Source organism: Esox lucius, chromosome 3 (assembly GCF_011004845.1).
Source record: "Esox lucius isolate fEsoLuc1 chromosome 3, fEsoLuc1.pri, whole genome shotgun sequence".
Lineage (NCBI taxonomy): Eukaryota > Metazoa > Chordata > Actinopteri > Esociformes > Esocidae > Esox > Esox lucius.
The window spans coordinates 20,537,500-20,564,444 of NC_047571.1; the positions used below are offsets into that span (position 1 = coordinate 20,537,500).

At 41.6% G+C, this 26,945-nt stretch overlaps 1 protein-coding gene across 1 annotated transcript; it reads right to left on the bottom strand.

Moving 5' to 3' along the window:
• Positions 1 to 686: 686 nt before the first annotated feature.
• On the bottom strand, positions 687 to 20,935 carry LOC105007219 (integrin alpha-6). The gene is made up of 22 exons (XM_029115370.2): positions 20,444 to 20,935; positions 20,062 to 20,320; positions 18,956 to 19,072; positions 18,286 to 18,496; positions 17,439 to 17,632; positions 16,994 to 17,210; positions 16,774 to 16,863; positions 16,572 to 16,633; positions 16,271 to 16,440; positions 14,712 to 14,843; positions 14,436 to 14,551; positions 14,202 to 14,352; positions 14,026 to 14,109; positions 13,867 to 13,946; positions 13,712 to 13,786; positions 13,531 to 13,630; positions 13,048 to 13,224; positions 3,629 to 3,730; positions 2,665 to 2,775; positions 2,173 to 2,271; positions 1,965 to 2,090; positions 687 to 1,396 (listed from the first exon to the last, which is right to left on the bottom strand). The coding sequence occupies exons 1-22, from the start codon at positions 20,486 to 20,488 to the stop codon at positions 1,376 to 1,378; spliced, it is 2,739 nt and encodes a 912-aa protein (XP_028971203.2). The 5' UTR covers positions 20,489 to 20,935; the 3' UTR covers positions 687 to 1,375.
• Between the last annotated feature and the right edge of the window lie 6,010 nt (positions 20,936 to 26,945).

Here is a 26,945-nt window from a genome sequence, read left to right on the forward strand (position 1 = left end):
TTCCCTGCCCTATCGAGATGTATGCACAATTGAAAAATATGGCTCATTACAGCTGTTCTGCAAAACTAACCTTGTTCACAGTTTCATCAATTAATTACAAATAAACTGTAATTGGGAGAACATTGGCAATGGGTTGGCGGTTGTTCCTGAAGTGTAAGACAGGTAAAAATCATAAGGTTTTGTTTCACCAGACTTTCTTGGATTTTGGCTGTGGCTAGTGGTGTAGGTGTTGTGGACATATGGGTTCTCCCCACGTAGGAGAGAGTGGAGCTACAACTTAAAATAAATGGTTTTCATAAAATGAAATGAATTACAACTAATGCAAGGAATATTATCTCAAGTTTTACAGAAGAAAATAGAAAATTCTAAGTCATGGCATTTTTTGTCATGTTAAATTGAAGTAAATCGCTGTCACTGTACAAATTCATCATCCATAGCATTGATTGCGTCTTTTTTGAAAACTTCTAGTAACAATGATGAGGACACTGATTTATCTACTCACTTCTCTGCATCACTTCCATACAACAAAATGAAACAAAAATGTGTCCGATGGATTATTTCACAACAGTTACCCATGTTGAAATTAGGAAAAAGATACAGCGTCCATTAGTGAATGGACAGTGACACATATTTTGTTTTTTTAGCTTTAGTACTCTGGAACTGAAATTAGAAAATGACAATGGGGCTAAAGTAAAGCTTTAATTTGAGGGCATTTTCATCCACATCTGATGAACAATTTACAAATAAAACATTAGTTAAATGGAGGACTATGTACTAAACCATTTGGACAATTGGCTTTGCAGCCTTCTCTTTTTAGGCAGTTGTGTTTGTTTGCGTCATACACAAGAGAGCTGTCATTGTTTAGTTGAGATTCTGTGTGTTGTATTTGCATTTGGAGTACATTTCTGGTGTAAACAAGGACAAGAAAGTGTCAATCCAAGTCATGCTGGTGATCATAATTTAGATTAATCAGAATAAATCGATCAGATACATAGCCAAAATAAAGCTAAAAAAATAAAAATAAAGATCCAACCCAGAGGGTCTTTGGCGTAATAAGAGAACTGTTGATTCATATATATGGCATCATGATTTTCTACCAAAATAAGCATTCATCCCATAGCCATGCAACAGTCCATAACTCAATAACAGTTGGAAAGAAGGAACATATTACCCATATATACCCATTCCATCATAACAGCATTGCAGTTGATTTCTTAGCTCTGAGCCTCTTTCCACCCTGTCAATTAGCCATAGCATGTTGCCCCTAGCGATACAGAGTTAGTCTGCACCGCGCCTGTCCCTCCTGCTTGCTACTCAGAGCCCCTGGCATGTACAGGTGGGTATAGATGTGTTTACCCCCGAGACAGTGTCTCTCTCACTCTCTGAAGAAGCCCCTCTAAAAAGAATAAATAGCGTTAGTGTGTGTATTAATACTTCTGTAGTATCAAGGCCCTGAGAAAATCATGATTTTGTGTAATGTGAGGAAATTGTGAAATTAGCCAAACACTGATTTTTTTCTATTTTGATTGTGTTAAAAAATGCAGCATTTTTATCTATTTCCACTTATAAGTTATTTCATATTAACACACTATACCTACAAACTCTGCAGTAACATATGTACCGTGTATGGCACTGAAACATACAGTAGCCCTTGTGTTATGTGACTTTGACTCTGCAGCATAGAACAGTCATTATTGTTATATGACTAGCGCTCAAACATGTCTGCAGTCGATCATGCAAAGCAATATCCAACAGGATATTGCATAGCCACGAAGGTAAGCTCTTCTGTACCTCCTGTAACTTTATATTAGCTCTGTGCATAGTTCATGAAAAATTATACTTTACCCACAAACCTGCCATGATTTTTATTAAAGAAATTATAATCTGCGATTTTCTCAGGGCCCTAAGTATAATGTACTGCAGACAGCGATGCTGTAGATGTATCTGTGCTCCTTTAGTCTTACCTTCCAGAGCAGGAAAGCCAGCAGGCCAAGCATCAGCAGCCCTAACAAGATGGCTAACACGATGGGCCACCAGGGCGTTCCCCCGTATTGGGCCATAAAACGCTCTGGGAACACTGTTACTTTCATCTGAGGAGAAAATGCATCCATCAAAATCAATAGGTAGTCACAGTCAAATATTCCTGTTTCCAATGTAAAACTGATGAAGTACCTGTGTCTCTGTGTTTTTCAGGATCATGTTCTCAGCTATACCGTCCACTTTGAGAGAGGCTGTCACTATCACCTCCAGATAGTTCAGCTCGGAGTAATCCTGTTGAGGGAAGTTTAGGGACAGATTAAGACCCACAGACATCAAGTGTGTTTGTGTGTGTGTGTGTGTGTGTGTGTGTGTACCTAAACCCAAAAAAACAGGTAGGACATTTTGCCAGTCCTCATTTGTAAAAAAAAAAATTGGTTAGGTTAGGGTTATATTCAGATTTATGATTGGATTTGGAGTTACATTTAGGCATTAGGGGTTAGGTTTAGATGTTATGGTTTGAGTTATGTTTATGGATTAGGCTATCGTTTTGGTTTGGAGGTTAAGGTTAGGTTTAGGGTTTATTTAGGGTTATGAATAATGTTTTTTTTTTATAAATACATTTTTGTATGGCAATTAAGGTGTTTCATCAATATAGTAAAACAATCGCATGTATGTGTGTTTTACCTTCAGGAATGTGCTGTTCCAGAGTTGAGAACGGAGCAGGATGACGGCATTACTGTCCAGATCATGTAGAGGGCAACGAATCTCAACACACTTTGCCCCTTTATCACATGACTGTAAACACATGTTATAGTTAAGCTGGTAAATAAACATATTAACATTATAAAAGTGTAGGGGCAAGAGTTGATGACCTAAAATCACAACATATAAACATTGATAAAGTGTAGGGGCAAGGGTTGACTTAACACAACATATAAACATTGATAAAGTGTAGTGGTAATCCTTGACCTAATAATACAACATATTAACATTGATAAAGTGTAGGAGCAAGGGTTGACTTAACAAAACATATAAACATTGATAAAGTGTAGTGGTAATCCTTGACCTAATAATACAACATATTAACATTGATAAAGTGTAGGAGCAAGGGTTGACTTAACAAAACATATAAACATTGATAAAGTGTAGTGGTAATCCTTGACCTAATAATACAACATATTAACATTGATAAAGTGTAGGAGCAAGGGTTGACTTAACACAACATATAAACATTGATAAAGTGTAGTGGTAATCCTTGACCTAATAATACAACATATTAACATTGATAAAGTGTAGGAGCAAGGGTTGACTTAACAAAACATATAAACATTGATAAAGTGTAGGGGCAAGGGTTGACTTAACACAACATATAAACATTGATAAAGTGCAGGGGCAAGGGTTGACTTAACACAACATATTAACATTGATAAAGTGTAGTGGTAATCCTTGACCTAATAATACAACATATAAACATTGATAAAGTGCAGGGGCAAGGGTTGACTTAACACAACATATTAACATTGATAAAGTGTAGTGGTAAGACTTGACCTAATAACACAACATACAAACATTGATAAAATATAGGGGTTAGACTTGATGACCTAATAATACAAATATTGAGTTTAGGGGTATAAGATAGTTGTGTTACCAGAGTAGCGGATTTCCTATCTTTGTTCTGTAGTGCTGAGATTGTTCCTTCTGACTGGTTGGTCTCGTTGATGGCTCGTCTCTTCCTGGAGCTGCCAGACTCCTGGACAGAGTTGTTGAATGTGAATTACATAGATATTATTTGACAAGAAGATTGACTGGGCATTGACATCATTGAGTGAATTGGTCCAGCCATTCATACCTACAAGTAGGCAATGGTCACAAGACGCAGGCATCTGCTGTTTCTAAACAAACAGCTGTAGGCAGGAATTTTCCCCATAAAGCTCCATTATTGTGGAATGGTCTGCTGATTAAAATGAGAGACCCAGACTCTATCTTTAGGTCTTTACTGAAGACAAATCTTTTCAGTGGATTTATTATTTGGTGTAGCCTGAGGTTTGTGTGTTCCCATGGAGGACCAACCTACTTCGGTTGGGTAGAGAGTCAGGTTTTTTTTTGCTGTCCCTGAGTGTGGTTTAAATAGTGACTGCTTGTTTCACAAAAGTTTTTAACTTGTGTGTACTCCATTTTCTTTGAGTGCTACTTGTTTTACTGATCTGTAAAAACCAAGTAATGTTTGTTGATTGTTGGGGTGACCAGACGTCCCCGTTTTCCAGGGAAAGTCCCTGTTTTTGGTGGCTTCTCCACAGGTAGAGCTGTCCCCGGAAATGTCCCTGTTTTTAACTGTGTTTAACTGTGTTAAAAACAGATTGCAAAGTGAAAACCTACCCATTGACATCTCAGGTTTGTAGTAACTTCATTCACTCTTCTTCTACTAACTATTTGCTCGTGCTAGTTTTAGAAAACAGCTATGGAAAACTCGGCTTTTCAAGCATTTGAGATACTAGCTAGTGTTATAATGTCACAGTTAATTAAATAGATAGATGATCTGCTCTATAATTAATTTAAATAATGTATTTGTAATTTGTATTTAACTGAATGGAAAATAATAAGATTTAATTTGTAACAAAATACTTTGAGGGATTGTATTTTTTGTATTTAAAATACTTAAACATGTAAATTTATTTTTTAAATGACAAGAACTTGCATTAGTAGGCTTAATAGGACTAAAGAAAGGAATGTCCTGTCTCTTGAAAACATTTAAGCATACATTTTGGCGGGTATTAACCAAAGAGCTGAACCTTAAAACGATGGTGAATCAGGCATTGAAGAACTGAAAACCTCCTTAACTTTTGCCTTTGGTGAAATTGATGCTCTGAAAAAGCGGAACAAAAAGTCTGAACTATGCAACAGCCATGAGAAAGTAATGAAAAACATAAAGAATCAGCTTACTTGAAGCAGAGCGTTATAAGCTGAGATGGGCTTTAAAACTGTATGGACTACCAGAGGAAAAGGAGGAATATATCAAACAAAATCTGGCTGACATTTCTCAGTGAATTGACCCCGACCAAGCTGTGAACCAGGCCATTAATTTCGTACACTGGGTCGGAAAGGAAGGATGCCAACATTATGCACGCCCGCCCTGAAATCATCCTTCTTGCCTTCCGCACGGCGAGGGACGAATTTTGGAGGTTGGCACGAAATCACACATTCCTAAGGGGGAAGAGGCTGCGCTTTGGCAAAGATCTTTCCCAGACCAATAAAAAAAACAGAGAGGGGCTATGGCCATGGATCGGTGAAGCTCGAAAGCGGGTATCTTCAGAGGTACTCACACCTTAATAGTGAATTTTGAGAACTTCCTGAGGTATATTTTCTGGTTATGATGACTAATGTAGTAACTGCGTTACTAAAAGCACTTTTTATTTTTGTAAAGACAGTAATGCTAATTTCATTTTTATGCAAGAAAATAATTTGTGCCGAGAGGACACAACAATATGGAAAAATCAGTGGGGAGGTGACATTTGGATGGCACATGGCTCCAGTCACTCAGCGGGGGTTGCTGTTCTCAATCATAATTTTAAAGGAAAGGTTCTCACTACCTCAGTGGATACTAATGGTCATTTGATTATTCTTATTATTTGCTTGGATTACATTCTTAAAATGTTATGCAACATATATGGGTATTGCTCAAATTCATGTAATAATAATTTACTAGAAATATTATATGCTTTACAGATAGATGTCAAAATATACTTCAGCTAAAATTATTTTGGGTTGTGACTTTAATATGGTCATGGATTATCAATTGGACAGGTTCCCGCCTAGGTTAAAACAAAAATAATGATTGGTTTTAGAAAAAGTTTGTATCTTATCGACATAGGGTAAAAAGGAATGAATACACGTGGAGCAATCAAATCTAGAATTGACTTTTGGTTGATCTCAGCTGAGCTTGAATCTTTAACTGAATCCTGCACTGTCTGTCCTGCTGTTTTGACAGGCTGTATATTTAATTATCCAGGTTAAATATACAGCCTGTGCAAATAGAAGGAAATAGAAGAAGGTAACTGGAAATTATCCTTATTATCTCAACCTTTAAAGACTCAAATTGACATTTTGGGAAATCGTGTGAACTTCTTAAATTTTAAATACTTTCTGTTTGTTCTAAATTGGGAAAAATTAGGTAGAAAGATTTTTTGCCAAGAAGACACTGAAAAATTAAGTATTGCAAAGTCAATTAGATATGATATATGAAAAAAAAGCAAAATGGGCTTTTGTGAGAGAATTATAGCAGATATTTCTTTAACTTTTTTACACGTGAGTTTCAAATATCCCTTAATCACCCCCCAGTGTGAGTTTTTTTGCACGTGATTTCAGTACTCACTCAGAGTTCCAGAATTTTTGACGTCACAATGCATTTCATCCGCAGCTTCCCAAAAATACCACGCTGCATAGTAGTTATGCATCTAATTTTTTATTTCAATTATATTAACAAACCTCTACCGGTAGTAACTGTTAAAAATCTAATTATTGACCAATCCTAAAAATGTTGTCCTTTTTCTATAGATCTGGGCACAAAAGATACTGCATTACTTGTATCAATAAAACACGCTAACTATCAGGCAATAGGTGGTGTGTAAATCATTTATTTTATGAATTATTCAGAAGCACTCTGAGGTTTCTGACAAATTATGGATTCCGATTCTTGCAATTAGTAATACGATCAGTGCAAAAATGTATTTTTGAAGATTACGTTGAGCTTTTTTCTCAAGAGCAATCCTTGATGGGACAAAAAAAAGTAATGCTGCAATACTGTTTTAATTTGTGCCATCGGTTCGCTACTAGATCTGCCAATTGAGCCATTGTGTGTGAACCTTACCAATCAATATAAAAACAAACTGACTGGATTAACCCAACGTTAGCTACATGCATTGAGTGCCGTTCAGACGGTTGACATGAACAGTCACCTTGCCAGGTAAGGAACACTACATACATTGCATTGCAAGCTTCTCTCATTGACTCAAATTCAAACAGCTGGAAACACTGGTTGATGTTTTACTGTAGCTAGCTAGCAAACATCAGCTATGCACTAGCTAACAAAGTGTGACCTGTAATTCAGTGCAGCAAAAACAAAGATTGGTGATGGTTATAAATGTGTGTTATTGTATTGAGCGGTAGAAGTAACATCTCTAGCATATCCTTTCTGTGAACTAGTTACTGAAAGTCAGCCACCAACACCACCCTCAGATTCCCACACACACACTGTAGTTATGTAGTATCTGCATGATGTGCCACTGCTCAGGACTGGATCAAACTATTGTGAACCAATGGCGGTTGGTGTCAATCATTTGAAACTTAAAAATATATCCAAGTGCATTCATTGCGTGTTTAAATATTATTGAAATTACAGTTATTTTTACAGTGATATATTGGGGAGGGACAAATCATAGTTTTCCTAGGATGGCAAATGTAAATGACCATCAGGTCTCAGAGTTACTCACCTTTATTTATTTTTGCTTGATAAACAAGCATAGCGTCGCCCACAAATGGGTAGCATAGCATCTTGAAAGTTTTTACACAATGATTTTGACCAGTTTTCAGCTCTTCCAGGAAATTGTAAGATGCTCTACAGTAGTCATTAATATAATTCCTTTTTTTGTGAGACGTATTACGTTTATTTTAGAACATGGTACGTAAGTAACCCTTTTTGTCCTGATTTGAACTTGCTACCTGGTTAATATCATAGTGTGTTCTTCAAACAATTACAATCAGGAAATTAAGTTATAAATACTGAGCTAAATGTGAGTAAATAAAGGTGCGGTCTGACCAGTGATTGTTACGTCACTCGTACCTAGACGTTCTAATGGTGCGTTATAACAATATGTTTTATCACACCGGTGTGATCGTACGCGTCAAAGGGTTAATATGAAGAAATGAAAATACTTGACGTCGGTGGACAGATTAGTGAGAATGTCACAGTTATCTCTAAATGTCATGGACTCATCTGTTCACTTCTATTGGATTCCCAAACACTGTTGAGGAAGAATACAACAAAATATGCTGTCAGAATGTAACTCTTGGGGAGATTGAATATGGAATTACCCAATTAAAGAACAATAAATCCCCAGGTTGTGATGGTTTGATCTCAGAACTATATAAGCTTTTCTCTGAGCCACTAGGCAAGTTTCTTTTAGCTGTTTTCGAAGAATCTTTGGAGTGTGTTGAACTCCCTCCTTTTCTGAGGCAAGTCGTTCTAACACTTATTCCAAAACCTCACAAAGACCCTCTACTGATTGATTATTGTTGTCCCATTACTATATTAAACAATGATTACAAGATTCTCGTAGCTATTGTGGCGAAACATCTAAAATATAAATTGTCTACATTAATCACTGAATGCCAATCCGTCTTCATGAAAGAACGCCATATAGTCAATAATTTACGTTTGGTTTTGGACTTGAACTATTCTGACACTTTAGAAGATGACAGTTCAAGCCTGTTTTTAGACTTTTAAAAGGCTTTTGACACAGGGAGCCACAGATTTATGTATGATACAATATTTCTCTTAAAATTTGGTGATAACTTCACTTAAGTGGTGAAAACTCTTTATAATGGTGGAAATAGCTGTGTCAAATTGGCTCATGGAACTCCTAGATTTTACATGAATAAAGCCATGCGTCAAGGCTGACCCACCTCACCATTGTTATTTCTAATTGTAGCACAAATATTGTGTGTATTAGTCCAAAACAGTTAATTCAAAGGAATTTCTATTAGCAGAAGAGAAATAAGAATCTCACAATTGGCAGATGATACAACACTATATTTTTAAAATTAAACCAAAGTAAAATCCACTCTCAAAATGCTCAGGTTTGAAACTAAATCTCTCAAAATGTGAATTGTTTTTAAAAACACTCAATCTGGTAAAATATGGGGGAAACATTTTAAGGATTTAGTTACCTACTATGGAATAAAAATTTGTCTTAACCACAAGTTGATGACAGAATTGAATGTCGCTGTGCTACATGAATCTATTATGAACAAATTTGATTCTTGGCTTGCAAGAGATCTTTCTATTTATAGCAGAGTTCTCCTTTCTAAAGATGAAGGCCTCTCATGAGCATCATATCTATTTACGTCAATAGAAATCCCAATATTAACTTGTTCCAATCTAGACAAACGACTTCATATGGAGGAAGAGACCTCACAAAATCAGGAAACATTTTCTAATACAATTCAGGATGGGGGCATAGCAGTAATGGACTTTTCACTTTTCAATCAGATCTTAAAAATGAGTTGACTTAAAAGGTATTATATCTTTGAAAAACTTGGAAGTATTACATTCTTGCCCCAATGCCCATTCTCAATTAATAAGATACCAGTCAAGCTATCCAACTTTCATACACAGACTCTTATGATTTGCTTACTTATGTACAAACACAAATTCTCCGAAATGATTTATTTGGAACAACGTGGATACAAAATATCCATCCTTCTCTTTTTAAGAAGTGGGACCGGAGGGTGTGTTCAAACTATAGGGGATCACACTTCTCAGCCTCCCCAGGAAAGTCTATGCCAGGGTTCTGGAGAGGAGAATACGGTCGATAGTAGAACCTCGGATTCAGGAGGAACAGTGTGGTTTTCGTCCGGGCCGTGGAACACTGGACCAGCTCTATACCCTCTACGGGGTGTTGGAGGGTTCATGGGAGTTTGCCCAACCAATCCACATGTGTTTTGTGGATTTGGAGAAGGCATTCGACTGTGTCCCTCGCGGCATCTTGTGGAGGGTGCTTCGGGAATATGGGGTCCTGGGTCCCTTGCTAAGGGCTGTCAGGTCCCTGTACGACTGAAGCAGGAGCTTGGTCCGCATTGCCGGCAGTAAGTCAGACTTGTTCCCAGTGCATGTTGGACTCCGGCAGGGCTGCCCTTTGTCGCCGGTTCTGTTCGTAATTTTTATGGACAGAATTTCTAGGTGCAGCCAGGGGCCGGAGGGTGTCAGGTTTGGGGACCACACAATTTCGTCTCTGCTCTTTGCAGATGATGTTGTCGTGTTGGCCCCTTCTAACCAGGACCTTCAGCATGCACTGGGACGGTTTGCAGCCGAGTGTGAAGCGGTGGGGATGAAAATCAGTACCTCCAAATCCGAGGCCATGGTCCTCAGTCGGAAAAGGGTGGCTTGCCCACTTCAGGTTGGTGGAGAGTGCCTGCCTCAAGTGGAGGAGTTTAAGTATCTAGGGGTCTTGTTCACGAGTGAGGGAAGGATGGAACGGGAGATTGACAGACGGATCGGTGCAACTTCTGCAGTAATGCAGTCGATGTATCGGTCTGTCGTGGTGAAGAAAGAGCTGAGCCGCAAGGCGAAGCTCTCGATTTACCGGTCAATCTACGTTCCTTCTCTCACCTATGGTCATGAGCTTTGGGTCATGACCGAAAGGACAAGATCCCAGATATAGGTTAGCTAGTACAAGTTAGCTAGCTACTGTCATGGTAGCTAGGTTAAAAGACGTTCATAGGTAAACATGTAATATGATTATTAAATTAATGCACAATTATGATCATATTTATTTGTAGGTTACAGTTTTAATAGTTTGGCAATATAATAAATAGTGTGAAAATATATTTTGAAATTTTCATGAATAACATTAGCATAATGATTTTTGTTAGAAAGTGGAAAGGAAGGTGAGGAGGAAGACTGGACAGGAAGATGAGTGAAGGAGATAGAGGAGGAAAGGTAATTAAAGATGTGATTACACAGCCTGACAATTTATTATTACAAACAGTGTTTTTGAGATTAAATACAAAAATGAAGCAAGCAATGGGAATCTGTTAACCAAAGTATTTAATAGTGTACTATTTATTAATGATTTGAGGAAGGAGAAGACAGTGAGGAGGAATAAGTTAAGGGAGTCAAAAGAGTGAAGCGAGGAGAGTGTAGAAGAGTTAGGTGGAAAGGTAAAGGGAAGGAAAGGGAAAAAGAGGTGGGGAAAGATTGTAGGAGAAAAAGTAAGAGTGACACAAGCAATCCTGACGAAAATACATTGGTGTAAGTATATTAAGTATATACTAAATATCATATTTCTTTATTATATTGTGAAGTATTTCACATACACAGTGGGGCAAAAAAGTATTTAGTCAGCCACCAATTGTGCAAGTTCTCCCACTCAAAAAGATGAGAGAGGCCTGTAATTTTCATCATAGGTACACTTCAACTATGAGAGACAAAATTAGTAAAAGAAATCCAGAAAATCACATTGTAGGAATTTTAATGAATTTATTGGTAAGTTATGGTGGAAAATAAGTATTTGGTCAATAACAAAAGTGAATCTCAATACTTTGTTATATACCCTTTGTTGGCAATGACAGAGGTCAAACGTTTTCTGTAAGTCTATACAAGGTTTTCACACACTGTTTTGGCCCATTCCTCCATGCAGATCTCCTCTAGAGCAGTGATGTTTTGGGGCTGTCACTGGGCAACATGGACTTTCAACTCCCTCCAAAGATTTTCTATGGGGCTGAGATCTGGTGACTGGCTAGGCCACTCCAGGACCTTGAAATGCTTCTTACGAAGCCACTCCTTCGTTGCCCGGGCGGTGTGTTTGGGATCATTGTCATGCTGAAAGACCCAGCCACGTTTCATCTTCAATGCCCTTGCTGATGGAAGGAGGTTTTCACTCAAAATCTCATGATACACGGTCCCATTCATTCTTTCCTTTACACGGATCAGTCGTCCTGGTCCCTTTGCAGAAAAACTGCCCAAAAGCATGATGTTTCCACCCCCATGCTTCACAGTAGGTATGGTGTTCTTTGGATGCAACTCAGCATTCCTTCTCCTCCAAACACGACAAGTTGAGTTTTTACCAAAAAGTTCTATTTTGGTTTCATCTGACCATATGACATTCTCCCAATCCTCTTCTGGACCATCCAAATGCTCTCTAGCATTTGGTCCCAACTCTCTGCAGGTCATTCACTAGGTCCCCCCGTGTGGTTCTGGGATTTTTGCTCACCGTTCTTGTGATCATTTTGACCCCACGGCGTGAGATCTTGCATAGAGCCCCAGATCGAGGGAGATATCAGTGGTCTTGTATGTCTTCCATTTTCTTATAATTGCTCCCACAGTTGATTTCTTCACACCAAGCTGCTTACCTATTGCAGATTCAGTCTTCCCAGCCTGGTGCAGGTCTACAACTTTGTTTCTGGTGTCCTTTGACAGCTCTTTGGTCTTGGACATAGTGGAGTTTGGAGTATGACTGTTTGAGGTTGTGGACAGGTGTCTTTTATACTGATAACAAGTTCAAACAGGTGCCATTAATACAGGTAACGAGTGGAGGACAGAGGAGCCTCTTAAAGAAGAAGTTACAGGTCTGTGAGAGCCAGAAATCTTGCTTGTTTATAGGTGACCATACTTATTTTACAGAGGAATTTACCAATAAATTCATAAAAAATCCTACAATATGATTTTCTGAATTTTTATAGTTGAAGTGTACCTATGATGAAAATTACAGGCCTCTCTCATCTTTTTAAGTGGGAGAACTTGCACAATTGGTGGCTGACTTTTTTGCCCCACTGTACTACTGTGTCTTTTAAATTTTGCTCATGTTCTCTTTTGTTCTTATTCTACCCAGACTACCAGTACCACTGAATGGCTGTTCAGATCGGACAGTTCTGTCATGTCTGTGGTGTTTCTGTAATATAGTTGTTTTCTCTGTCTATCATAGTGTGCCTGTTAAATTAAATACATTATACTGAATTGTCCCCTTTTTTTATTTAATAGATAATAACATTGGATATTTTAATGATATATTGACGGCCGCATTGGAAAACTGCCCGGTTTTCATTTCAGAAATCTGGTCACCTTATGTTAGCTGGCCATGTGAGATTGTGTGCTGCTACTACAGTACTCATTCATTTTGTCAGGCTTACTAACATAAGTAATATTAAAGCAGAGCCAAACGGTATTCGTATTCATCCATAGTAGCTATGGGGGTGATACGGACTGTGAGCCCGCACATTGAATCTAGTAAGTTGCAGTTAAGTGGTAACACTTGTGACCACTGCGGATGTAAAAAAGGGCTTATGTTTGCCTACCTCTTTTAGTTTTAGCGGGTTTATCTCTTTCTCTGGAGAGCACGTGATCTGGCCTAGACCTTGGGAGTTGATCTTCATCAAGTACAGGATCCAATTTCCCTCTATCGTCTTCATCGGCCAATTGATAATCAGAAAGGAGGAGCCATACATTTTCAGGGCCCTCCCCAGGTTGATCATCTGTTATAAGACAGATAAAGGAAAGGTGAGAGTTCCCTTTACAGTAAAATTAGAATGCACATTCTTACCAGGGGTTTATTATATTTACAGCAATGACTTGGAACTGTCTTGCTCAGGGACAGAACAACACAATTTTTTATCTTGTTGGCAAAAGATCAGGACCCGCACCCTTTTCTTACTAGACCCATGCTCTTGACCACTAGGCAACCCTGACGTGTTTGATAGGAACATGCCGAAAAGATACAAAATATTTATGTACAAATATGTAAATTAATATGTAAAAACATTTTTAATAAAAAGACTAACCCTGAACTCAAACTCAATGGGACTGCCGACGTCTCCTGTCTTCATGGCACTCTCTCCTTTAGTCTCTCCAGAGAAATAGACCTGGGAGGGCTTGGCCAGCCTTGGGAAACAGGAAACACCCAGTAAGTACAAACACACCCAAAATCTTGCTGATTCTCAGATGCTGGGATATTTGTTTTACCCTGTGAGGGAGAGTTGCAGCTCGATCTCCACTTTAGCCTTGGCCTTGACTTTGACTGGGTCCTGGACACTTGTCCTGAAAGGTCGTAGGTCAAATCAGCAAATATGGTCAGTGTGGTTGTACTGCCATTGCTGGGAGTTGGAGTGTATACTCACGTTCCTAGTTGAAGGTCTATCTCCAGGTCTGTGGTGTCCAGGGGAATGCCTGCTGTACTCAGGATGATGTACAACTTCACCTAAACACACACACACACAGGTTAGCATTTACACACATGCACACTGTTTAGCGCTTGTGATCAGATTTTGGTGTCTCACCCTTGAGTTTCGTTTGAAGGGGTTCCCCAGGTCACACACTGCCTGAGAGCCGTTAGTATTGGCCTTACAGATCACTTGCCTTTCCTACAATCATACCAACAACCAATCACAACTCAGTACCAGTCTGCCAGATGGAGGAGGAGAAAGAGAGGTAGAAGACGATTGGTGGAACTTACTGCAGAGTAGTCGGCTGAGTAGGTGAGAGTTGATTGTAAGGAGGCAACCAGTGTTGCCTCATGAGCATCATCTCCATTCTCATTGGTCACTGTGATCTCCAGGGCGATGTCTTTCTGGACGCTAAGGGAAACCACTGTCACGTTATCCATCCTGCAAAGACAACAGCAGATGATGATGTCAGAACTGATTCCATTGACATGTGATGAATGGTTAGGTTTAGGGGTTATACTCACACTTTTAAAGGACTAAATTCATCCGTGTTGGGTTCTTTGTAGCAGAAGCGATGCTGGAGCTTTAATTTACTCTGACACACATTATCACTGCCACAGCCCTCTTTCCGGAAATTCACCTGCACACATGGAAGAACATGCAATTAAGACAAACTCCTGCTAGAACAGAGAGAACAGGCACAATTTCATATTTAGTTGACCTAAATCTAACACATTGGAGACTGTCTTAATACTCTACCATAATTATTATATAATATTGTTACAATAATATTACCATACCATTACAGGCTTTTGGGGTTTGGGGTTGAGAATGGGCGGTATTCCTGGAACCTGTCGTCTTTTTCTTTTGGAGTTCTCTATCCCCACATTAACCTGGATGGAGATTCCCCTGAGTTTGTCCTTAATGTTCTCCTGTTGGTGACAGACACAGAGTTACTGATACAAGAGCCACAGAGGACTTACTAACCATAGTATCCACAATGAGATCTTTAGTACTGAATTAGATATTACTCTGTTATGGATATGAGATCTATAGTACTAACATAGATATTACTGATGACATACAGAAGATCCTATATGATAAAATGCTTATAGGGACCAAATGCTTTAGCACATTTTAATGTAGTAATTGTTGTTCACTATGCTGTAGTATTTAATGCAGTATACTGTAGCATATTGTAATATTTAATGGAATATATGGCAGTATTTAGTGTAGTATACTGTAGTATTTAATGTAGTATTCTGTACTATGTAATGCGGTATGTTGTACAGTGTAATGTTTCATTAATGTATTATTTACTGTAGTTTACAGTAGTATGTAATGTATTATACTGTAGTTTATAATGTAATATGCTGTAGTGTTTATTTAAAATAATATATATTAATATAATATTTACCATTAGTGTTCTTGATCTTCATATACCACAGTTTACAACAGAATACTAGATCATACTTGTCAGTAATATAGTATTCTACTGTAAACTGTACTTACAAAATGTGGGATGGTACTGACTTATACATGACCTACATTTAGGCTGGAAGAAATGTTTAATTTTCCCCACTCTCTTTTACAGTGGCTTTTGAAAGTATTCACTCCCTCGGACTTATCCATACTTCACTGGGTTACAACATTAAATCAAAATAGATTTATTCCAAAGTTTTTGACACTAATCAATACAAAAAGCCCCTAATTTCAAAGTTAAAAATAACATTTAAAAGACACAGTAGTACAGTGGGGCATGTGTTCTCAGGATGATGAGCAGTGTTAAGTTCATGGGAGAGGTCAGCTTCATATTATAGCGATGCTTCTGTGTATTAGGGGCTGTGAAGACAGAAGGCAAAATGGATGCAGCAAAGTACTAACTACTGAAGTCTGCAAGAGACCTGGGACTTGCGAGAAGATTTATCTTCCAGCAGGACAATGACCCCAAATGTGCGGTATAAACCTCGCTGGAGTAACTCAAAAACATAAATGTCCTGGAGTGACCTAAGTCAAGCTCGCACCTCAATCAAATTGAGAATATGGAAATAGTTGAAAATGTGTTCACTAAATGGATGGAGGTTGAGCGAAGAGATGGCAGAAATTGCTGTGTCCAAAGCTGGTAAAGACAAGACCAAATAGAGTCCTGGCTGTAATTACTGCCAAATGTTTAAAGGGGGTGAAGGGGGTGAATCGTTTGTATTTGTAATAAATTTAGAACAATTTGTAGATTTAATTTTTTATCTTGACATAGAATCTTTTTGTTTATCAGTGGCAGAAACTCATTTCATCTTTCATGATTATATGAAAACGTCCCAGAGTGAATACCATTTTAGTAATGTCAGTTCTTTTGTACTACCAGTAGTTTGACTTTGGCGCTGACACACTTCATGTTGCCCTGTCCAGTGAGACTGAGAACCCCAGTGACATTAAAGTCTTGTTCGTTGATGGAATCTGTGGAGATGGTCACTCTGGAAGGTAGACCCCTTTTCCTACGTTCCTCTTCAACCTGAATGGCGTACTTCACTCCTGTAAAGAGGGAGAAAAAAAGATGGAGAAAGAGAGTGTTATAGAGGGAGGGGCACCACTACACTTGAATACTGATCCATAACAAGCAGATTAAAGGAATTTAACAACTGATACATAAAGTGTTGTCTTACTCAGTGTAGGGTTGTAGGTTTTAGGGAGGGCTGTGTATGACAAGCAGGCTTCCACGTTCATACTAACAACACACATTTACATTTATTATTACATTTTTCAGCTAGTTGATATGGTTCATAAGTCTTCCACATTCTGCAAATGAAACAGCACACAAATCACAGTCAACAGATGTAGCTGATCAACAACACACAGCACACTCACCAGATGCTGTTGCCACAGTTTTTCTTAGTTAGATCAATCTCATTAGGGGTTGTGCTAATATTTGTCTCAATGTTGATAACGGACCGGGTCCTAAAATGACATCACAGGGTCAAAGGTGTAAAGGTCAAGGACATGGTACCAAAAACATTTGAATCGTTGAAATATATATAAATATTATTGTAGGGTAGATGACAAGTAGACAGCTTGTTGCCATAGTTACCTGTAGACAAACACAGAGTCTGACAGAGACCCTACAGCCAGGTCTGGGTAGGAGTTCATGTCCAGGTCCATGTTACCAGCTAGAGAATAGCCAAACAATTTTGTCCCTGCTGACCCTGACAAGACCTGGGTAGGTGTAGTAATGAGTCCATCAGCTGAGCCATGGTAGATGAACACCTTCCCTCCCTCCTTAGTGTATGGTGCTCCCACAGCAATTTCTAACAGAGAGAGGATCACAGGATCACACACTGTCTACACACATACAAAGACAGACATAAAAAAAACTGTGGGGTTGGGGACTTTGGGTCCCTACATGAATAGCGAAACCAGTATCTCACACACACACTTTTGCGGCCTTAACCTCTGGGATCACCTGATCAACTTACCTCATCTGCACTCTGCCCTTTTTCTCAACAACAACACACACACACACACACACAAATCACCATTGTAGTTGTCCATGTTGAGATCTCCCAGGTTTTCTACAGCCAGTCCAAACATGGAGTCCTCAGTTCCGTCTATCCTGGTGGGCTTGACCATATTCCAGTCTCCATTCTTGTTAATGTAGACATAAATAGCTCCACCCACCTTCTTGTCCTTCTCAAAATACTGAGGGGCTCCAACCACAATATCCTGCCACCTACAGATAGGTTAAAAAAAGCATATGTTAAGATGGGTGATTAGCACACTGAATAATATCCCTGGTATATCAACCTGAATGCTACAGGTATGACAACAACTATGTTAAAACTGAGGTGTTACGTGTTCAATCATACATATGAACAGCACTTAGCCATAGTATAATGGCCATAAACCACACACTCTCGTGGCTTCTTGCAAAAATATTCTCCAATGTAAATATTATGAAACTGCCTTTTTACTGACAGGTGGACATAGGATGTGTTGTATATATACCTTATTAATTAAAAGAAGAAGGGAAATGAGAGAAATTACAGTGAAAGTGACAGTGAAATCCCAAACCAGCCGCTCTGCCCTTTGGACTTGATAGCAGTGAACTCCATTGTAACTTGCTATGTGGATGACTTCCATTGTTACGTGTTGCCTAGTGATCAACTTTGGGTCACACTTCAACTGAAAGATGCAATTCATGCCCCACTTAATAAAACACCTACATAATTATAAGCATGTAATTCAAAGGAACAGCTCGCTCCTGTCATTTTAAAAGTAATCCTCAGTTACAATAGTGGAGGCAGGCATCGCACACAAAAGGAGGGCCAAGAGCGGAACAGAAGGGATCCACTGGGATTTAGCAAGCGTCATGTCATCTCTTACCCATCTGCATTGAGATCCACCACAGTCAGATCGTAGCCAAATGATGAGGCTAGCCCCTCCCCTTCCAGTATGTACTCCTTTTCCAGTAAGTTAGTTGACAACACAGTCTTCAGTAACACCACTGCTCCACTGTGATTGGCTCTTGGAGCCCCGGCAACTATTGTCAGCTGGTCCTTCTTAGTAATGGCATTTCCTGAGTCCAGAGAGAAGCCTGACAGGAGACATATATTTAGCCAATCAATGTATCGGGAGCTTAATGTCCCACATGAATACAGATATACTTCAAATTAGGAGCTGGTGCTTTATTAAAGGTTGGATACACATTCTAGTCTTAATGATCATGCATGACAACACAAAGGGACCGAAACCAACAGAAATACACAAGAACCTGGACTTGGCATTACACCAACACATTATCAACACATGAGCAATGTGTACTGTAAATATTCACTGATCTCTCCATCATGCAGATCAGTTCAAACCCGCTTAGTTGGAAGTTGACATCTATAGATCTGATTCTCTGAACAGTGCCTTTCTCTGGCCTATTCCTCATGGATGAGCTCCATGTCTCACTATGGCTACATAGAGTGATATGAAGAAGGAAGTGAATTGAAACAGTTGCACAGCTGAACACACAGAGGAGGGACTGAGAGAAGGACGAGGTACCTACCCAGGTAGCTGTTATCAGGCACAGGGATCTCGGCAGGGTTATCCTCACCCAACTCATAGGGCCCGTCATCGAAGATACCCAACTGCAACAGACTGCTGTTTTCCACTCTTACCACACCTGAAGGAAGGACAGTGATGGTAAAAGAAATGTCAACAACCAAATAAGAACCTGAGAAAGACAACATTTTACACACATGATAAAAACTGTATCACGTTTTGCTGAGCTGTAAGTAAAAGTGAACCAAATGCCACTTATCTACACAGAAAAAAATTAATGAATGGTGTTGTCTGGGTGAACAGAGATTCATGGGGATTATAACGCATCAACTATTGCAGTCAGTAAGACACGGAAGGAGAGAACGGGTAAACTCACACAAAAAGTGTCCTGGGATTTATAGTGCTCCCGGAGAGCTGATTTGATCTCTTATTTGACACAGGCCACAGGATGTAGATCCAATAAATATTACAGAGAACTTATTTTTGTAAACTGAATCCCCTGACAACCTAATTTCTTTAATAAAGTCCCCTGACCGTGTGTAATTTACTCAGGAGGATCACTACTGGTAGAGTAGATGCATACTCAACTCCTCAAAGGAGGAGATCCTCTCAAGGTACAGCTTGATTTCCAGGGAGAAAGCCAAGAAAATCCCCTCCTGGACATTAAATGAGAAGGTGTCAGTGAGGGTGCGAATTTATACTAAAAAGGCTTACCAATGGATGTCTGGAGCCTGAAAAGGACAGGGGGCATGTGTTATATTGTTGCCTGTGTGCCCCCAGTTGGAATCTGACCCACAGCTCTTTCAGCAACCACTCTCTCCTCTATCTTTCCAGAGTTTCATGTCAAACAGAGCACGAGAAAGCCAAAAAAAATATCCTCAAAATGTAGGCCTCATGAAATATAATAATAGAACATCCTGGACTAACCATTTCTTCCCTCACCTTCCCCTGACCTCTGATCTCTGACCTCTGATATCTTGCTCTAGCCTCTGAGCCAGACCTCATTGATCTGCAAGGATGAGGTCAGATGGACATGATCTACTTTCCACCATATTGCTTACAGTTACTGTAAGTGAGGAGGATGGTTTTGAACCTTAGGAATCCTCTTACCTTTCCAGTTGAATGCCCCAGGGACTCCAAATACCAGGTAGTAAGGGTCTTGGGTGAAGGTGGCAGATATTCCCTGTTGACAGGAGCCATACTGCTCGTGCCCAGCTTTACGCCCTTCACATAACTTCCAGTCGCCTCCATCACCAGGTTCTTGTTTGATGGTCAAGTCCTGGCTCAGCACGTAACACCGGCCAAGGATATAACGAGACTCATCGTCTGAGTTCACACGTTTACGTTGCTGGTAGCGATGGGCACATGTCTGGGCACCAGGAGGAAAGGTATTGGTTGTCAGAGCTGTCAATCAGAGGCCATGTTTAAAACAAATAATTTAAGCACACATACACACGCACACACACACATGCCCACACACACACACACTTACCACAATCTTCCCTCCTGGTCCCTGGCTGTTTACTGTTACACCCATCCATTGGTTCTCCTTACTCTCAGTCTGCAAGTCCTCTACACAGACACACACACAAACACACCATCATTACATCACATCCTCTACACAGAAAATAATTGCATCATCACATCCTCTACACAGAAAATAATTGCATCATCACATCCTCTACACACATTAAATCATTACTAAGCATTATTATCATCATCTCCTGAATTAACAGGCGTCCTTATCTGAACGACTACAGACCAGTAACACTCACCTCATCATCATGAAAAGGTTTTGGAGGCCTAGTTTTGGGGGCCATCAATAGATCTGTAAATCACTCACATTTACAGATGACACCATTCTGATGCCAACATTCTGTTCAGAAATTCTTGGTAATAAAGGTTCATCATGAATAATCCTTAACAACCGACCACATTTCCCAGACACAGTAATAAGACCACGTTCTACACATGAACCCTCCAAACTGTTAACTATATACTGTAGCTGCACCATACTGCCCTCCAACACTATCCATCTCGCTGCCTCCAAAGACCGTTGCATATACTGGAACATCTGTGAATGTGTACATTAACTCTAAATTAATGTGCTGTGTATTATACATGATCCTTTGAACGCATCATATGTAATGATTCTTAAGAGACCATTCCTTTTAAGAATAAGAGTTGAAAGTTGATTGAACATGTGTGAGTGTTTGTGTGTGACAGTCACGAGCAAGATGGCGCCAGTGTTTGTGGCGAATCGTCAGCCTAGTATTGTGTTAGCTTTTGCTTTGTTTTTATGAATTTTCGTTGTAATGTCTCTGCGTTATTCATTTATGATCGCCAAGCTCTATTTAGCATCCGAGATACAGTTGAATTGCTGCTGCTAAAGCACGACTTGGGAGAGCAGGTTACAGATCTCCCTCCCTTCTCATCTAAATTACCTGTACTGACCTGCGTCGTCTATCCAGTGCCTACTCTCGTAAAAATCGTTTTAAGAAACGCCTCAAGAGACAGGGAAAGCGGGGAAGTGTGCTGGCGAGACTAAACGCTTACCCAATGTTCTCATATGCGACTGATCCTGCCGGTGGATGCTACCGTATTCCTGCAGTCAGGTGTCTACCGGATTTCAGAGGTCGCTGGATCCGACCTGTCATTCCGTGTTTACTGAGACTTCCCCAATCCGGCGAACACGGGCCAGCAGAGGCGACGTGAATCATGGGAACCGATCGCCCTCTGAACCGTGCCCATTCACTGATCAGTGGGGAGTGTGTGCTCCGCATGGCTGTGATTAATGATAGATCGCTAGCAAATAATTAAGACGTTCCTGCTGTGGATATACTAAATGTATAAGCTGTTAAACTGTTGTAAGCATTAAGGCCAAATGTTGAATATCTGTAGCAAAATGCTGAAACTGAAAGATGCAAGTAGAACAACAGAAAATCTTATTTAGACGGTTGCTAGGAAGAGGAAGTAGATTTAGCTTGGGTGTCTTAGGCAAACAGGACACAGATGGACAACGCACACACATACTGAGGAACTTCAAACCTGAAGACATAAGGGCAAATATGACGCTTGTGCTGCATGTACACATATAAGGTATAGAACATAAATTGGACCAATGGCACACTGCTTGGCTACCTTAACGCCCCCCATTATTAGGTGTGTTTGAAATATAAATAATGCTGTTTTGACGATACATGTTCAGACATTGTGCGGCGACACTTGTCTCCAAAAGCTTTTGTAATAAAACAGAATATGCGGTACAGTAATTGACCTGACTCCTGGTGTGTTATTCTCCTTTCCAACAAACCAACTCGGGGAAGTGTTAGACTTCAACAATTTTGGGGGCTCGTCCGGGATTGGAAAAAGGAGAAGGAATTCGACTCGGTCCAGTTGACCTATACGGGACTCACAGGTTCCAGCACCGGTGCATCATAAAAAAGGTAAGCAGAGCCTGTTATATCTAAATCTGCGTATTGGCTGTGAACTAAATTGTGAACCTGTGAAGAACGTAGTGGTACTGGTTTGAATTCAGGAGGGTGAGGCAATTGGTATTTGTTCTCGGGTTGACTACCCCCCCCACCTCCCAACGGGGACGGTGGAGATTGTAAGTAAGGGACTTGACAATCAGTCGGGTGAACGGCCCAAGAAGATAGGGACACCTCGAACATAACGGGTGAGATAGGATCTCACATATAGATAAACACTAGTAAGGAAATGGACAGGGAGTTTGAGAGAGAAGTAGATGACGATGGGTGGGGTCCAGTTTCCGGGAGATGGAAGAAATTGGGAATACAGGTGGCAAATGTAATGACAGTTGTAGGCAGGATGGACCCAACTCGTCCTGCCTACAACTGTCATTACAAAAAAGGGAAAGATAGAAGAGAAATTGCGACAAGTGGTGAGTGAGGCAGGACTAAGGATGGATGAAAGGAGACCATTACATGTAATTTTGTGGGATAGAGAGAAGGATTGTGCTAAGAATCGAGATAGAGTTAGGGACAAGAGGGAAACAGCAAATTTGGTCAAGATAGGGAGATATAAAGATGAGGAAAAGGCATGGGAAAATGATAGAAAAGAATGGTGTAAGTTACCAGTGTGGTGTCTGGGAGTAGAGCATTTGAACAAGGAGAAAAAGGAGGAGAGGAAGGAAGGAGAGATAGCACCCCCAGCATATGAAGATGACCCGGTGTCGCCTAGTGCACCGCCCGCACCACTGTAACCAGAACAAGGAAAGTTGAGCCTAGACACAGAGAACAGCGAGCCTGTACCTCAGTTCACAGGGAAGCAAGACAAGAGGAAGTTGAGTAGGAAGGCAGAGTCAGAGAGCGAGACAGACACTGAGGAGGAAGTGAAACCGTTTATGGCAAGGGCAGAGAGAGAGTACGGAGCGTATCAGGAGAGGAGTAAGAAACTAAACAAACAAAGTGAGGTTCAAGGAATCAGGAAGAAAAGGCAAGGCAGTGCTAAAGGCAGGTTAGGTGAGGACACGGGGTCGGGGTCTGATGGGAGTGACACAGTGAGAAAGACAAAAAATAAGCAGGAAAAGGGATATTCACATAGAGGACGGGTGATACTCACGGGGAAAGCAGTAGGGAGATGGACTGACTCAGATGAAGACACCGAATCAGACCGTAGAGACTGGGGGGAGTTAGACGTAGATGTAGAACCTCTGCCGCGTTCGCCCCCACCAGAACAAAAACTACACCATGACGCAGTAGAATCGGCCCAAAGGACTCAACATAAAATGTATACGCGATCACAAGCAGGGGGAACTAGTTGCGCTGGGTTTCAGCTGTCTCTCTTTAGAGTGGGAGGCGGCGAGGCACGGTATAAACCACTGGGGCTGGGAGACGTACAGGCGATGGTAGATAAATTACCCCCGATGGGAGAGGGAGGTGGACTATGGTTGGCACAATTTGATAAACTCACAGCTGGTCAAATGTTGGCATTGGGGGACTGGAGGGCAGTAGCTGCCCGATCCATGTCCGCCCAGGCTATGACTGAGATTGAAAAAGGGGCCGCCACTAGGCGGAGCCCTGACGACACCCCTTTCAGTCAGGTGGTCGGCCGTATAGCCACGGCCCTGAGGGAACGATTTCCCTTGCCGGCTGGGGCCCCGATGCCCAAGTTACCTTGGGAAAAAGACCAACACCCTAGACAATATCTAGAAGCATGTAAAGAAACATGAGCCAAACACACAGGGCACCACCCTGGGAAGAGAGGTCTGCAGCAGGAGTGGTTTAGAAGGGCGGTCTTAGAGGGACTTCCAGAGAAAATAGAAGAGGCAATGATGGCAAATCCTGACTTGCCGGGCAGTGAATCACACATATGGGAAAGACATGTAGTGCATCATTTACAGAGGGCTAAAGACGAGGAGTCAGAAAAAGATAAACAGATGGAGGAACTAAAAGAGGAACTGCTGCGCTTACAGCTGGGGGAGGCCAAGGTAAAGGCAAACAAGTTTAAAAAGAAACATAGACAAATGGCAGCCCTAGGCTCGGGAGAACCTGACACACCCAATTTATACCCTGTTCCCACATGGGCACCCCAACCTCACAGTGGCCGGGGGGCATTCACCACGCCCTATCGACCAGGGACTCAGAGGGGAGGTTACGGTAGGGGGAGGGGGCGGGGTAGAGGCAGAGGTGCTCCAGGAGCCCAAATCCCATACGGAGCCTGTTTTACGTGTGGGGACCTGAACCACTGGTCCAAAGAGTGCCCACAGAACGCTGGGAGGGGCAGAGGATACCCAAACCAAGGGGCAGCTCCAGTTCCCAACCCACACGCCGTCCCACCACCTAGTGCACCTGGCCAGTACCCACTCTCTTATGACGGAGGGTGGGACCAGGAATCACAGTCTACAGGGAGGGGAGGGGACAGCGAGGGAAAGGCAGATCCTATGTTGTCCCTGAATGTCGACGGAAGGGACTTCTCCTTTCTGGTTGACACAGGTGCCACTTTTTCCACCATCACCGCCCCTCCCGCCACAGGACTACTATCCTCCAAGACAGTGGAAGTTGTGGGGTTTGAAGGGGTGGGACAGACTTTGCCTGTGACATTTCCTCTTAAACGATACTGGGTAAACAGGCCCTCAGCCATCCGTAAGTGGTGTCGGCAAACACACCAGTGAACTTATTGGGGAGAGACTTGTTGATAAAACTGGGGGCTAATATCTTATGTTCTCCAGATGGACTAACTGTCACGTTACCAGACGGGACATCGGCGGTGTGCGGACCTGAAACCACACGCAAAGGGCAGTACCTGGTCCAACCAGTGAAGGGTGAAATAGCGGAAATATATTGGGGACTATTGGTACTGGAAGAGCCAAAACAAACAGGGCATTTTGTCCCAGTACTTCAAGGGGAGGCCGTGGATCCGTACTTTCCTCCGCCAGACCCCCCACATGTAACCCTATTTTATGATCGGCAGGGCGATGAGGTGTATAGAGAGGGGTTTGGGGATGTAGTGTGTGGGGACACGTGGCAGGTCGGGTCTAAATTCATATATGTAGGCCCTGAAGGGGTTGCGGCAGATGTACAGTTGACAGACGAGCAGGAACAGTGGTACATGATGGCGGAGGAGTCCGTCCCGCATGTGTCACTGGCCCTGCATCCTAAACATCAAGCAAAAGACCTGGGGCCCATGGTTTGGGATTGGGTATATTTAGAGGAAGGGAGATAACCCGGGATCATGGGAGGGAAAATTGGTTCACCTGCATTGACCTGGCTAATGCTTTTTTCTGTCTCCCACTAGCAGAGGAACTTCGTGACATATTTTCTTTCACACATAAGGGTCGACAATGGCGATACACGAGACTACCACAGGGGTTCGCGCTTTCCCCTGGCATATTCAACCAGGTACTGAGAGAAGCGCTGCAGGGATGCTGCCTGCCGACAGGGGTAACTTTGGTCCAGTACGTAGATGACCTGCTGCTGGCGGCCCCGACTGTGGCCACCTGCATTCAAGCTACAATGACGGTCCTCACCAGACTGGCTGAGAAAGGGTTCAAGGTGTCGAAAGAAAAGCTACAGCTGGTAAGAACACAGGTCTCCTTTCTGGGCAGAGTAATCTTGCAGAAGGGAGCAGGGCTTTCACCGGCACACCGCACAACCATCCTCCACCATCCCAAACCCACTACTGTTCAGGAAATGCTATAATTCCTGGGGCTCACGGGGTAAAGCCGCAATTACATCCCAAACTACTCAGGGCTCACAGGGCCACTTAGAGCACTAGTTAAAGAGCAGGGAATGCTGAAACAACAACTGGCCACCGCAGCTGATTTGGCAATTTCCGACTACACAAAACCCAAAATGTTTCTGAAACAGGACAAGTCATGAACGGGGTCCTGTTTCAGAAAAAAGGGGGAGATAGAAACATCCTTATGTACATAAGTGTAGGATTTGACAAAACCGAAAAAAGGCACCCCACCTGCACACAGCATGCAGCGGGGGTGGCGAGACTCATAAAAAAATGCGCACTCATAGTAATGGGACATCAACTTCAGATACTTACAACACACAGTGTAGTGGCATATGTAAATTCACAGATGTTCACTATGACTTCCCTCAGGCAACAACACCTAAGCAAAATTCTCGGGGCTCCAAATTTGACTTTCACACACGTGGGGATAAAAATGGCAGACCGGATGGGGACAGGGCTACCACATGAGTGCGCGCAAGAGGTAGTGAGGGAGAGGTAGACACGAACTGATCTGGAGTCAGAACCCCTCCAAGGGGCAGAGGACCTCTTCACTGATGGGTGTTGTTTCAGACACGACCAAGATGGGCTGAGGGCGGCCTTTGCGGTGGTGAAACTAACACCAGAGGGTCTAGTCACGGTCAAAGCAGAGAGACTTCAAGGGCTGCAGTCAGCCCAGAGAGCAGAAGTAAGAGCAGTGATAGAGGCACTCAGGCAGGCCAAGGGGAAGAGAGTAAACATTTACACAGATTCGGCATATGCGGTAGGCGCAGCGCACATGGAGCTAGGAC